Raw genomic sequence first — 13,589 nt, 5'->3', positions numbered from 1 at the left:
TTCAGAGGGATAAATATAAACAAATGAAATTTTGCAGTAGTATTTTTCATATATCGATGCACCTAGAACTGAATTCGTCATCGATTCCCCATAGCCACAGAAGGGTGATATCGGCAACCCTCTTTTATTTTCCATTATTACTTTTCATTCGGGCTCGTCACAAAATATGTGTTGAATGACGATTTTCTTCTAGACACTTCATACTTCTGCAAAATCCATTTTTTCATCTTGATCCTATGTTGAAAAAATTGAGGAAATAACATAACACAACCAAGTTTTCATCTTTGGACAACGTAACTCTTCAACGAAGCTTTTACAGGACATACCTCGAATGGATTTTTTTTCGTATTATTTTGAGGTTCTGAGCCTATATCCAAATTTATTCCCAATAATCCTGAGACACCTTGTATACTTATTTCGTCGTAACTATATATCTATTCCTGCATTCACAACCAAAGAAGTTTCATTTATATATGAATTGAGTTCCGGCATTCTAACTATGGTTAATAATTCAAAGCCAATGAAATTCACAAATATATATACTCGTATATATATATTCTTTTGAAAAAGAGTGTTACAAACTTTTACAATCTGAAAAACAATGAAGCAGGTGTAAAGGAATGGCAACAAGAGACAGATCCTAAAAACCTGTTCCTCGTTCCAGATCTCAGTGTAAGCAGAGGAAAAATGTCAACGGGGTACCATACATATCTTCGTATGATATATAAAAAAACAGAGATAAAAACCTCAGAAAAAACTCTCTGTTTGCCCGTATAAGTGTAATGATGATGTATTTGTGCAAAGAATAAGCTGAAATTATTATATTGAAGGACATCTTCTTCATATGACGAAATCCAAAAACTTCTTCCCATTCTTTCTACTATGATGGTTGACGAAGAATAATCTGAAAACAAAAAAGAAAGAAAAAAATGAGGGGGTATTGAATTTTATATTACTCATTGAATAATTTTGAAATTTGTAACCCATCTCAAAAAAGAATCGGTCACCGAATGAATACCTTCGAAACCGCCCTGAAAATTATATATTCTACAACTCTTCACCAAGTGGTCTATAGTTTCTTCTTCTGCACCACACTCACATCTTGGACTATCAACAGCATTCCACCTAAAGAGCATGCTATTATACCGACCATGGCCAGTCCTCAGTCGATTTAGTGTACACCAAATTTTTCTAGGAAGATCAAAGCCAGGAACTTTTTTTGAAGGATCAGTAATCAAATCTTTATTAAAGAGATTACATGAATTCCATTCTGATTGCCAAAATTCTTTATGGCTATTAGTCGAATACAGAAAATCATTAGTCCATAAAGGCTTACGAGATTTCAATCTGGCAGTTCTAGAATCTGGTAAATATGATAAAATTAAGGGTAGTATAATATGACAGGTTTTTTAGGAAGAGCAATGATACCCAGCCAATCCTTCAATAACTATCGCCGCTTTCAGTACCTTCTGCCCGAAGCGTAGCAGCAAGATCAAGATCCTACTATTTCCACTAGAATCCAGCTTTCGTCGCTGATATGCTGTGGAACCACACCATTTTTTCGTTTCATTCGGCCATAACGCAGATTTGAACAAATCTTCATTCTTGGTTCTCTCCCAACTTCCAAGCGCGCCCAAAGAGTTCTTCACTTAAAAAATCCAACAGCGGAAAGTTGTAGTCGAAGTTATAGCTAGAATTAAAAAAAAAGTTGAATTCATAACCCGGAGGTATTTGGATAGGAACGCAATGCATCCGAAAAGTGGCAAAGACATCCCAAGTTGTTTACCTAACAACTCGCCCAGCATCAAAAATAAGTTTGTAAGGCCTTATACTATTCCGCCTATTCCCCAACTTTTCGTCAAAAACGGAAATTATTGACTGCCTTACATTCACACCCTGTACAGGGTGGGCAAAATTGGTGATACCTGAACTACAACTTTTTAACCCAACGAGTTAGAGGAAAATGAATGTACCATTCATGTCGTCTTTTTTCGAGAAACTAATAATCATCAACTGCACTCCTCTATCTTCTTTTGTTTTCAAGTTATAGGCCAAACTTGAAATTTCAACTTTAAAGCATTCAAGTAATAACCAGCAATAACCTGAAATTTAAAATACACTCATTTTATCTATGTGGCACATGCTGCTCTTTTTCTCTATGTACAAAGCAGACATGGTTACTAAAAAATTGCTCAAATGACCTTTCCACTTGTATGCTCATTTCTGAATGAATCAAAAAATTCATTCATGGTAGATTACCGCCTAGAGATGATAATTCAGTTATCCAAATGTGCGCAACTATTAACTATTATAGATTTGAAGTGAGTTATTTATGCAATTTTCGCGTCTACAAAACCTATGCGCCCATCCATTGAAATGGACTAGAAAAATCACTCACCTTAGGATCGTTAGATGTAGGTCCGGCTCGAAGCCAAATTATCTGCCTTGAAAATCCATCAATACAACCATTTATGCATATACCATAAGGTTTTAATTTATCGAAAGAGTCCATATGCCACAAAAAATTAGGACCTCTTCTATAATACTGCCTACGTCGTAGCCTCTTTCTTTTACGAATTTCCATTCCCTGGGGATCTAAATACCACAATAAGTCTCTCACTATTGATTGAGTTTCTACTAAACCATTCTGGAGGCATTTAAGGTGTATTTGAGAAGATTTTTGGATTTCAAGACGAAAAACAGTTTTTTGTGAATAACTCAGAAAATATCCACTTTAGGGCAAGGGTGTGATGCATACACTAACATTATTTTGTAACGTAGATTCAATATCTGCCATAAAAAAATGGGGTTCTAATTTGAAAAAATTGATTTTTCACGATTTTGTCATCCCTAACTTTGAAAGCGATTTTTTCACCCCCTATATCATGAATCGCGATTTCGATTTTTAAAGTGGATACATCAATCTTACATCTTGAAAAATCCCAAAAATGAAAATTTTCCATCCAAAAACCTCGAAGTTATTCTTGTTTCAGCGGAGCTCTATTTTCGATTTTTTTTTCGAATTTTCCCGCTCAGAGAGAATTTTCCAACCAAAACTGAAAAATGTTACATCAAAATAACTTGAAATTTTCTAAGGAATCTATTTCTGCAATAAAAAAATGGTGTTCTAATTTGAAAAACGGAAGTTGACGTCATTTCCGTCATCATGCCTTGAATATATTTTAGATTTCATCAGCATCGTGAAATACTTATAAGTGCTGAATTTCATGAAAATACGTTCAGTAGTTTCTCGTATAAATATGGGTGAGGTTCCTCGTGAAAGACCCTGTATAAATGGAGTTTGGCTAATATCCTTTTCACACTACGCAAAGAAATTGATATATTGTGTAGGGTATTCAAATAGGCTAGAATTTCCTTATGCTCGAATAATATCGCTGCACTAATTGTTCGCTTGTTTTCTCCTAGAATCGAATATACATGATTCATTTTGGCTATTCATTTAGAGATAGCAAAAAAAACTTACCTCTGACATGTCATTCATTTTCATTGCAAAAAGTAGAAAAAGTTATTCCCGATTTAAATTTACCGTAGTTAGGTAATGATTATATTGATTGCACCTCGAACACGACAGAGTTGAATTCGACAACGACTAAGTTGAATTCGAAAAATAGAGGTTATAATCTCGACTTATATCTCGGGATTGAAAATAAAATAATTCCTTGGCTCTTCTACGCCTTCGTAGAAAACTGATGAATGCACTTAAAAAATGTACCCAAAACAATTTGATGACTCATGATCTCAATTCTTGTATGATGATTTTTTTTACAGTCTAGCACCTTCCACAAAATGAAGTTAACTTATATTTTTCGCTTACTAAGAAGAAATCGAAACCGCTTTCTTTGATTTTTAATTCAGAATATTTCTAGAAGTGTTGATAACCTTTTTGAACTCATGTCTATGAATTGTTATTCCCACGGAAAGAAACAGCCGCCCATAAATAAGTTTTCCGTTAACCGATTTGCAACTTCTGCCAGATTCGCTTCCTGAAACAGGAAGTTCCCGTCTTTCCAGAAGATAAAACACGAATGAAACCGTTGTTTTCACTTTAATGTAAAACGGGATTTGAGGTTTGACCATGCACAGTGATTTCTGAGGCGCCTGATTTTTTGTTTTTCCTGTTTACGATTCATCGATTGCTAACTTAACGATCTCAACTGCAGTCTTGACTATTCAGATTTCTCACTCACTCTGAAGTCTGAAACTTATGCATAGTGCTCTCGCGCTAATACTGCCGGCTGAATAATGTTTAGAGGATGTTTGGTCACTATTTGTCGGACTGATGATATACAGGGTGTTTCATGAGTCGTTGGCCATAGAATAATGGTGAATGCAGGTCATCCAGGCCTTTCAGAAAACTTGCTTTTTTTGTATCCTAAGGCTATTAGTTTCGGAGATACGGGGTGATTCATGAATATTGGCCTAAATTTGCGATAGCCATAACTCTGGGCTGCAAGGTCCGATTTCGATCAAATTTTATGGGTTTGTTCACTTCAGAAAGCTCTTCCAAACGGTTCATGAAAAATCAATATTTTCAGGGCAGTACTCAGAATATGGTGATTTTTCATTCAAGCCCCAAAATCTATAGTTTTCACATCCCTTACAGAAATTTCGTTATTGCCATGAAAAACTACATAATTTATTTTAAGAAATTCAATTTTCACCTTGCATGGCACATTTGTCACAAGGGAATGGGAACCGGACGAATTCATATTTTATGTAATTTTTTTCGAAATACGGTCCCGTTTTTATTCCTTCGATGATAATATTTATTGTTCTCTGCCGCGATTCTGAGTTATTTCAATTTCTGTTCAACTCTTCTTCATTTTAAACCCTCAGCACATACTGAGTGTTCAAAAAAAAGTCTTTAAAAGTATGCAAAGCCGAGCTGTGAATTTTTTTGAAATTACATATTGAATTTAAATACAAATGATGTAAATCATCTTGGAAAATATAATACATAAGTATTAAAATTTATTCTTCAACAATGAAAATGTACTATCATAAGATGTTCGAAACGAAGTTCTTCTATCTCGACAGATTTCCTAGCGCTTAGAATTAGATTATTTGTAGCCCTCCTTATCATATCGGGATTTTGTTTAACTTCTGCACAGGCTTCTTCTATCCTCTGCCGCAAATGCTCCCGTGAAGTCAGAAGTGTCTGTCACTTTTTCACGCACACGCAGTAAGAACTGAGGGTTTAAAATGAAGAAGGGTTGAACAGAATTTTAAAAAATTTAAATTCTCGACCGACGACAATCAATGATATCACCAAAGGAATAAAAACAGGACCGCATTTCGAATAAATGACATAAAACATGAATTCGTTCGGTTCCTTCCTTGTTGTTTCATGAAAAGAATTAAAAAGGTTATGGTTTTTCGGAAGAATAAATTTTAATAGTTTTGTGTGTTATAAAGCAAATACACTTACGGTCTATATTTTCCGAGAGGATTAATTTCTAAAAAGTTTTCTTTCATTTTCATCTGAATCCATAATAACTGTCGCATTTCCTTTATCAGCGGGTAGATAACAATATATAATCTTTGATTAGAATAATGACCTGTGAGGGCTAGGTAGCTCTCAGTTTTCAATGAGGTCCACATGCTAGCAGTCAGGCATATTTATTTATTGAATTCATACACTATTCCACAGCTGAAGCCAATCAACATTATAGGAGCAACAAAAACTTAACTAGAGATAAGTACATAATAGAATAAGCTTATAATGCATAGAATTCATGAAATGAAGCTAATAGTTGGGGAGCCGAAGAGGAAAATTCGGGATTTACTCGAGCGCGTCAGATTAATATAAGGGGACATACCTTTGACCCTGTAGAGTACCTCTACGAAAAATTAGACCTGTATATAGGGGGAATTGTCTAGGAAAGCCTGTCAGAATAATAAAAAAAACGATCAATTTACATACTCGAGCGTGTCAGATTGAGATATATGTGGTTAATTACATGTTGAAAAGTATACAGGGTGTCCCAAAACTAGTGAATCAAACGTCACACCACGATAGAGTAGATCAAATACTATTGAATGACACCAACATTAGTTGAGCGAAAATGTACCGTTTCCAAAAAAACCTAAATTCAAATTGCCGATTTTCGGTCTATTTTTCTCTTCACAGGGCCAATTTGCGATTAAGGACAGCGTTTTTTGCCCATATTATCACCCCTATAGAGGGTTTATTCTGAGTAATAAAAATTATGTAGGAAAAACAATTGTTTTAATTTACATTTACTTGGGTTTTCGATTAACTACTTGGAATAATTTTAATTAGGTGTGATAAAACAATAACCTAGAATTAATATGATGTACAATCGCTATTATTTGTGACAAACTGTCCCTGTGATTGAAAAAAATAGTTTGAAATTCTCCAACTTTAGGTATTTTCATAAAATTCTGATTATTTTGGAAACGGTACATTTTCGATGAATTGATATTGGTGTCATTCAATAGTATTTCGTCTACTCTATCGTGGTGTAACGTTTGATTCACTAGTTTTGGGAAACCCTGTATATTCTCTTAATCTGACAATTTAAGCGTGTCGAAAATGTGTGGAAAGGCGCCAAAGTTGCAAAAAAAAGGACTTGTACGTGTACATTCTCGAGCGCGGTGGCTTTTCTTCTTATTTTGAAGCTAATGATTCAAAAATAACGGAAAAAATATAATCTGACAGTTTTAGCAAGCCGAAACAATAGAAATTGGCCATAAAGGTCACAAAAATCAGTGTTAATCAGTTTTTTTGAATTATCTCCTCCCCTGGGCTTCAATTCTTTCTCGCATTCATTATAAAAGTTGTAGAGCATAACATTTTCAACAAATTTTGTCGTAAGCAATTTTCTCTACGTTCGAGCGTTTTTGAGATATATGGCGATTAATGCGAGGTAATGCTGAAGCAAAAATTCACTCCTTGGAAAATAGTATGAATACATTCTAAGGTTCATTGAGATAATTTCGAAATTATCATCATAGAAATACCTTGTCATTTTGACAATTGGATGAATGTAGATTAGACTCTACAATGACCTTGCCCTTTCGCATGTGTGGCTAAGCTCTTCGCCCTTATCGCCCTTATCGCCCTCTCACTCGAGAACGGTTGAGAGTAAGTAAAATTGCTTCAGACAAAAGTTGTGTAGAATTTCATTATCTACAACTTTCATAATGAATACAAAAAAGATTAAAGGTACAGGCAGCGGAATATTCGGAAAAAAAGCATTTTTATCATCTTCAAAGTGTCAGATTAATGGGTCAACACGACTACAACACCTAGATTAACCATCTGTATAAAAATCTGACACGCTCGAGAATGTATAGGTAACGATTTTTTTTTACATTTTCAAAGGACCGTGTGACCTCGCGTCACGTCCAAATTGTAAGTCCATTGAAAAGTAGCTTTCTATGGGTCCAATTAGCATATCCTCTAAAAATCTGACACGTTGGAATTTTTTTTTACCATTTTCAACTCTTCCGTACGGCCAGCCCACCGCGCAAACTGTCAGATAAGCATGAATTCATTATCAGAGACACGTAGGGCATATACAGTAAATTAATCTGATAAGCTCCAGTATGTACACCTGACGATTTTTTTTTACATCTTTGAGAACCTGCAGACACTTTCCCCACCACTGAAAGTGCTTACATCATAGAGCCTTTCATTCTTTCTACCATCTAATTTTCAAAATCCACTTGGTCTCCACGACGCTTGAGTAAATCCCGATTTAGCATCGTCGGCTCCCCAACAATAAGTGTGAACTGAAAAAAACTCAATGAGGAAAAAAAAGCTTCCAAGTAGTTTGGTAGCACGAAAGCTACTAAAATAATCAAATATCTATATCTACAATACCTTGAATCGGCATATGGCAAATATTGTCCAAAAGTAGTATATATATTTATAGGACATAAATACCTACAACCCTGGAGACCATAAATGTTAAGAAAAGTAGGTATGTCGATCTCGGTTAAAGCCTACCTAATAATTATTATATAATTAATAATCGGAAGCGAGATCAAGTGGACAAGCCACAGCACACCACCGACCATAAGTCTATGATTAGAACTCACCGCTATCAGCACACCACCGCCCCTAGTCTTGCCTGTGAGTTCAATGTTGCAATCACTCCTGTACAGAACATACTGATCATCACAGATCTCCGAATCTAAAATGTCTGTCAGGTCTAAGTCAAACATATTATATCAAAATCGCCTTATGCAATGAATGCTATCATAAAATATCATGCGTCTTAGACCTCAGACCCCTAACGTTCTGGTGAAAACAATTAAAATTATCCTGATGGGATGGCGCAAAATTTTCGGAGCTCTCTTTCTGCTCTGATCATTATTGGTAACAAAAATGGAGGCCTTAATTAAAGTAATCCAGTTGCCTCTTGAAGATCGGACATTTTACGGCATCCCAAGCAGCATGAGAATTATCAGTAAGATTAGCATTAGTACAATTTATACACTTATAAACAGAACTGATACAGTAATTCGAGGTATGATTACCGGCACACTTCGAACAAATCACTTTATCACATTTGGACTGATTATGATAGAAGCCACTACATCGATGGCAGAACCTAATATCAGTAGCATCGTAGACTGTACAGTTATTGAATTCTACAAACACTTTTCCTTGATCCATTACCGAAACATAAGTAGCTGCATCTAACTCGATCAGTGCTTGAAAAATTTTTGGATTTTTCGTGGCCCAAGTGTTCACAACTTTCAAGTGGGACACTTCTGAAAAAATATCGTTTTGGTCCTTCAAATACTTCAAAATATCATCACTGGAATAATTCCCAACTAGACCTACAATTTTGACTTTGAGTAGATATTTTTTAGCAACCGGAATTTTATAGTTTGATGCGAGTTTTTTATTAGCGACTTCCTTGGAATTTTCATCTCCATCATTAATTTGTTTTACTTGGGAGACTTCATCAACAAGTGCACATGCATAAGGTCCTCGATTCTGGATAGCGGTTCTAGTAGTACGAGTAATAGTATTTGGGATGCTATGAGCATCCATAGGTCGTGGTGCAGAGGACAAGCTAATATTTTTCTTTTGTTGATTAGCAATTTTCTTGTTCGAATGCAAATCAATTAATTTCTGGCGTTTGTTGGATCTTGGGCCTTCATCATCAAGTGCACATGCATAAGGTCCTCGATTCTGCATAGCGGTACTAGAAGTACGAGTACTAGTAGTACGAGTACTAGTATTTGGGATGCTATGAGCATCCATAGGTCGTGGTGCAGAGGACAAGTTAATATTTTTCTTTTGTTCATTTGCAATTTTCTCGTTCGAATGCAAATCAATTAATTTCTGGCGTTTGTTGGATCTTGGGCCTTCATCATCAAGTGCACATGCATAAGGTCCTCGATTCTGCATAGCGGTACTAGAAGTACGAGTACAAGTAGTACGAGTACTAGTATTTGGGATGCTATGAGCATCCATAGGTCGTGGTGCAGAGGACAAGTTAATATTTTTCTTTTGTTCATTTGCAATTTTCTTGTTCGAATGCAAATCAATTAATTTCTGGCGTTTGTTGGATCTTGGTCCTCGATTCTGGATAGTGGTACTAGTAGTACGAGTACTAGTACTTGGGATGCTATGAGCACATTGATGACAGTGCGGTGAGCTGCGAGTCTCAGTTGGCGGCCACAATGCGTTATATGCTTTCTCATGATATCTTCTCAAGTGGCCATTTAAATCTGATTCTATATTAGGATTGTAGCTAAACTCCTTTTCACATAAATTGCATCTTACTTTTTTGATTTCGTTGAAATAATCCCACAATTTACTTCTTCCAGGCATATTTGTTACTTCACGCAAAAAAGGGAATAAACACGAATATAACACTTGTAATAAAAAACGTACTATATCACAAAAATTCGCAAAAATGTTTTAATCCACTATAGTTCACTTTAATCGAGTGCCGTGTATGCCTTGACTTTCAAGAAGAAACTATCCACGTTCAAAACATTCGGCGACTTTTATACATTTCAAATATTGTGTAGAACATTTGTGACAAGAGCTTAAAGCTTACTGATCAATCAATGAACTTATGCTACTAGATATTGGAAGAGAGTGGTCTGGCAAGCGATCGAGATCTACAACGCAATCATTATGTACTACATATTTTTCTATTATCTACTATGTAGTGAAAAAATAATTTAATTACATTCGTTCAAGCGACGCAGACGTCGTGTTGTCAACATTAATCGAGTCTTGCTGAATCATCAGTTCCGCCGCGTCATATGAATCCACCAGCATTTTCATATAGTGGAGCGCCGTAAAATTTATACCTCGATTATATCTTCGAAAAAAAATAATTTCTGATGCAAATTATTTTTTTTCAACTTATTTTGGCATAGTTTACCCAAAAATAATTGTTGCTTCTTATTATTTATTTTTTATAACAATCTAAATTACTGGCATAAGTAAAATCAAGATAACTCTCAGAAGTAGTTGGAGAGATTGAATTCGATCAAAAATATATTAAAAAATTTTTTGTTAAATCAATAGCTATCGTCTTATTTGCGATTGAAACCTGAAAATTTTTCACGCTTCTGAACGAGTTTTCACGGATAACTTAAAAACTATAAGCTTCATCTAAAAACTTGAACAAAATTATATAATAGCTTATTAAAAAACAAAACCAACTAGTTTTTGGGAATTATCGGAATGCAATGTGAACCGTGATATGCCTCATCATTTCTGTTGAGTACGAATCTACTCAGTTTTAAACGTCCAACGTCTAATGAAGACAAAAAAAAATTTTAGACCTTTTTTGAAGTACTTGAGAAAAGCTTACAGATCAGCTTTATTGAAAATGAATTGTGTAAATATTGACGGAGCTTTGACAGTGAAAACTTTAATATCTTAATTTTTCAAACGTAAAATTCTCAAACAATATTATTTTGCAAATTACCCAAAAACGAAAGCATCTACCAGAACATAGCAGGAATTCAAAAATCAAAGTATTTTCAATTCACTATAAAACGATTTCATTTTGTTTTTTGTAGCATCAAAAATTACACTGTTATGAACCTTTCAAGTTTGCATATTACAGTAAAAGTTCGCTTTTCCATCCATTTGAAGATGATAATTTAGAAAGTTGAGGGTTTAAACATCTTTCATTCACGGGAGCTTATAGGTATAAAAATTCTCTACAAAATGGTGCAAAGACCGATTGCATACCTCGAAAATTGACCGAGTCATCGTCAAAAAACAAAAAGAAATTGGAGTTATTTTCGAAATATAAAGGGTGTTTCAAATTTCGCAGTTTTTTTAACAATAAATAAAACACATAATTTGCATTCATTTTCAGAAATTTTTTATTGGTAATTGAAGTATTATAAGTTATGACATTTGTGTACGAAAAATAATATCTGCCAAATGGCCTCCTCTTGCAGATCTACAGACGTCCAATCTTTTGTTAAAATTTTCAATGAAAATTTGACATAACTGAGGCTCTATCTTACTAATGACACGAATAATTTCATCCTTTAGTTCAGGAATCGATTGAGGATTATTCTTAGAGACCTGGATTTTCACATAACCCCAAAGAAAATAGTCCAATGGTGTCAAATCACATGATCTTAGTGGCCAATTGACATCACCGTTTCTGGAGATTATTCATCCAGGAAATTATTGTCTCCATAAATCAATTGTGTCATTTGCGAAGTGAAGTGTGGCGCCATATACTGTTAAAACCAAATATCCTCTTGATCAATATTCATTAATTCAGGCCACAAAAATTCGATTATCGCCGAACCGGTCTCTTGAAAGTTTTTAATAATTCGACCAACAGTGCTTTCAGATGGACAATTATGTAAACCTAAAATTCACGAAATTTTCTAAAAACAGTCTGATTGTCATGAAATAATTCAACAATTTGAACGCGTTATTGAATCGTGTACGAAGCCATTTTTATAAATGTCATACATCATACTTTTTAAATGTTATAATACCCAGACGAATTTGGTGCGCCATCTATATTTTATTTATTCTTAAAAAAAAACGCGCAATTTGAAACACCCTTTAGTATTTCTGTGATGTGATGAAGCTTATTCTCCGAAAACTGAATTCCACTCACGCCTTCCAGTTTCTTCATTGCCATGAAAATACCAGAAATTTGAAGAACCCAACCTTAAAAGTATAATGCGCCGTTTTCGGGTAATTCAAAAAACACAAAAAAAAATCGCAAATTGGGTACTTTGGCTGAATTCAACACATCCACAGATGTGTAGTGTCACAGATTTAGCTTGTTATTCTGAAGAAATTTGGTTTCCCAAGTGGTGGCATAGCTCGTTATGAAATGTACTTGGACAGGAAAATAAATTATTATTTCTACTAATCTTAAATTTAAAACTAGAGAGACTTAAAGTTTGATAGTTTGATTATGGAAACTAGAAGTTAGTGTTTTCAATAAGCTCAAAGCTGATTTATCATCTTGATAACTGTCAAGTCTGAGGAGCAAGATTAATGACAGAGCAGTCTACCGAAGAATCTCCAGATTCAAAGTATGAGCCAGAAAATCAGAAAGAAAAACTTGTTGAGGTGCTATCTGAAATTGGATTTCATATTGTACCCAATTGAATATTTTTTACACAAAAGCATTGTTTTGTCGCTTTTGACCAACAGCAAGATCGAAAATATATATGTACCTATGTAGGAATGTAGATACTGCTAATTTAAATCTGAAGCAACGACATAAATACGGTTGGTGTTGCTGCTTTCAACTGACAACAATATTGAAAAAAGAGGGAATCGAGGGCGATCGAGAGCTAATACACAAGCACAAGCATTTTGTTGTTGCTTTTGACCGACAGCAGTTTTGAAATATATAACTGGTGCATCTCCAGAATTGTCGCTCGTAGCAAGAAGATATAGAAACTCTATACTGTGAACCGTTTTGGAATATTTTGATTTAAAATTTATGAAGTAATAACCTATGGTGGTATAAAGTAATGACCGGTAATGGTAAAGATATTAATTATTATTATTATAGAAAGAGCACAACGCAGATATCCCACAAGCTCGGGTAAGAAAAAAAATTTTTTTTCTTATCCAAAAATTCGTAAAGTATAAATGAGCAAAACGAACGGACTGGTGACCAAAACGAAGCAAAACGAGAGCTTTCGAATAATACCAATATTGGAAAGATCCGTTGAGGTGCCCTGCTGGTGTAATATTACACCAGCAGGGCACTTTGAATTGTCTATAGATCATTGTATATAGGTGAGCAAAATAATCTGAGTGGTGAGCAAAATGAGATCAAAACGAGGGCATGAAAATCGTAAAAATTCTTTGAGGTGCCCAGCTAGTGTAATGCCGCTCATGGATACCGAGTTTCGATGTTCTCATATACGATCACGTGTACGTACGCAAACCTCGCCGTTGGGTGGGTTACGGGATTCGGTAATCCAAAATAATAATAAATAAAGCCGTTTTGAATAAAACTGGAATATTTCTGTACTCAATTAAATATTGCTGAATTTTCACTAGCTTTAATCTATGGAAATTATGAATATATAGCATCCAAAAACACCACCTTGTGACT

The 13,589-nt window shown here is 34.8% G+C and overlaps 1 protein-coding gene across 3 annotated transcripts; it reads right to left on the bottom strand.

Annotated features, from left to right (window-relative positions):
• Positions 1–1,402: 1,402 nt before the first annotated feature.
• LOC123309905 lies at positions 1,403–10,145 on the bottom strand. Of its 3 annotated transcripts, none has more exons than XR_006537301.1 (2): positions 8,089–10,144; positions 1,403–1,690 (listed from the first exon to the last, which is right to left on the bottom strand). XR_006537301.1 is itself a non-coding variant. In XM_044893205.1 (2 exons), the coding sequence occupies exons 1-2, from the start codon at positions 8,212–8,214 to the stop codon at positions 2,040–2,042; spliced, it is 189 nt and encodes a 62-aa protein (XP_044749140.1). In that variant the 5' UTR covers positions 8,215–10,145; the 3' UTR covers positions 1,697–2,039. The 3 variants fall into 3 exon arrangements, 1 of the variants encoding a protein (XP_044749140.1); XM_044893205.1 differs by lacking the exon at positions 1,403–1,690 and adding an exon at positions 1,697–2,102 and having other exon boundaries at positions 8,089–10,145; XR_006537302.1 differs by lacking the exon at positions 1,403–1,690 and adding an exon at positions 1,697–2,102.
• Positions 10,146–13,589: the final 3,444 nt, after the last annotated feature.

This window comes from Coccinella septempunctata, chromosome 3, assembly GCF_907165205.1.
Source record: "Coccinella septempunctata chromosome 3, icCocSept1.1, whole genome shotgun sequence".
Taxonomy (NCBI): Eukaryota; Metazoa; Arthropoda; class Insecta; order Coleoptera; family Coccinellidae; genus Coccinella; species Coccinella septempunctata.
Note: the sequence above shows the minus strand (reverse complement) of the source record. Positions and strands in the feature narration are given on the sequence as shown.

What these genes read in the sequence shown, in the direction of transcription:
- LOC123309905 (XM_044893205.1), bottom strand. Translation starts at nt 8,214, where the DNA reads ATGTTTGACTTAGACCTGACAGACATTTTAGATTCGGAGATCTGTGAT. An exon ending in GCGGTGGTGTGCTGATAGCG is followed by an intron (nt 2,103 to 8,088) that starts GTGAGTTCTAAT and finishes TTTAAATTTCAG; the next exon opens with GTTATTGCTGGTTATTACTT.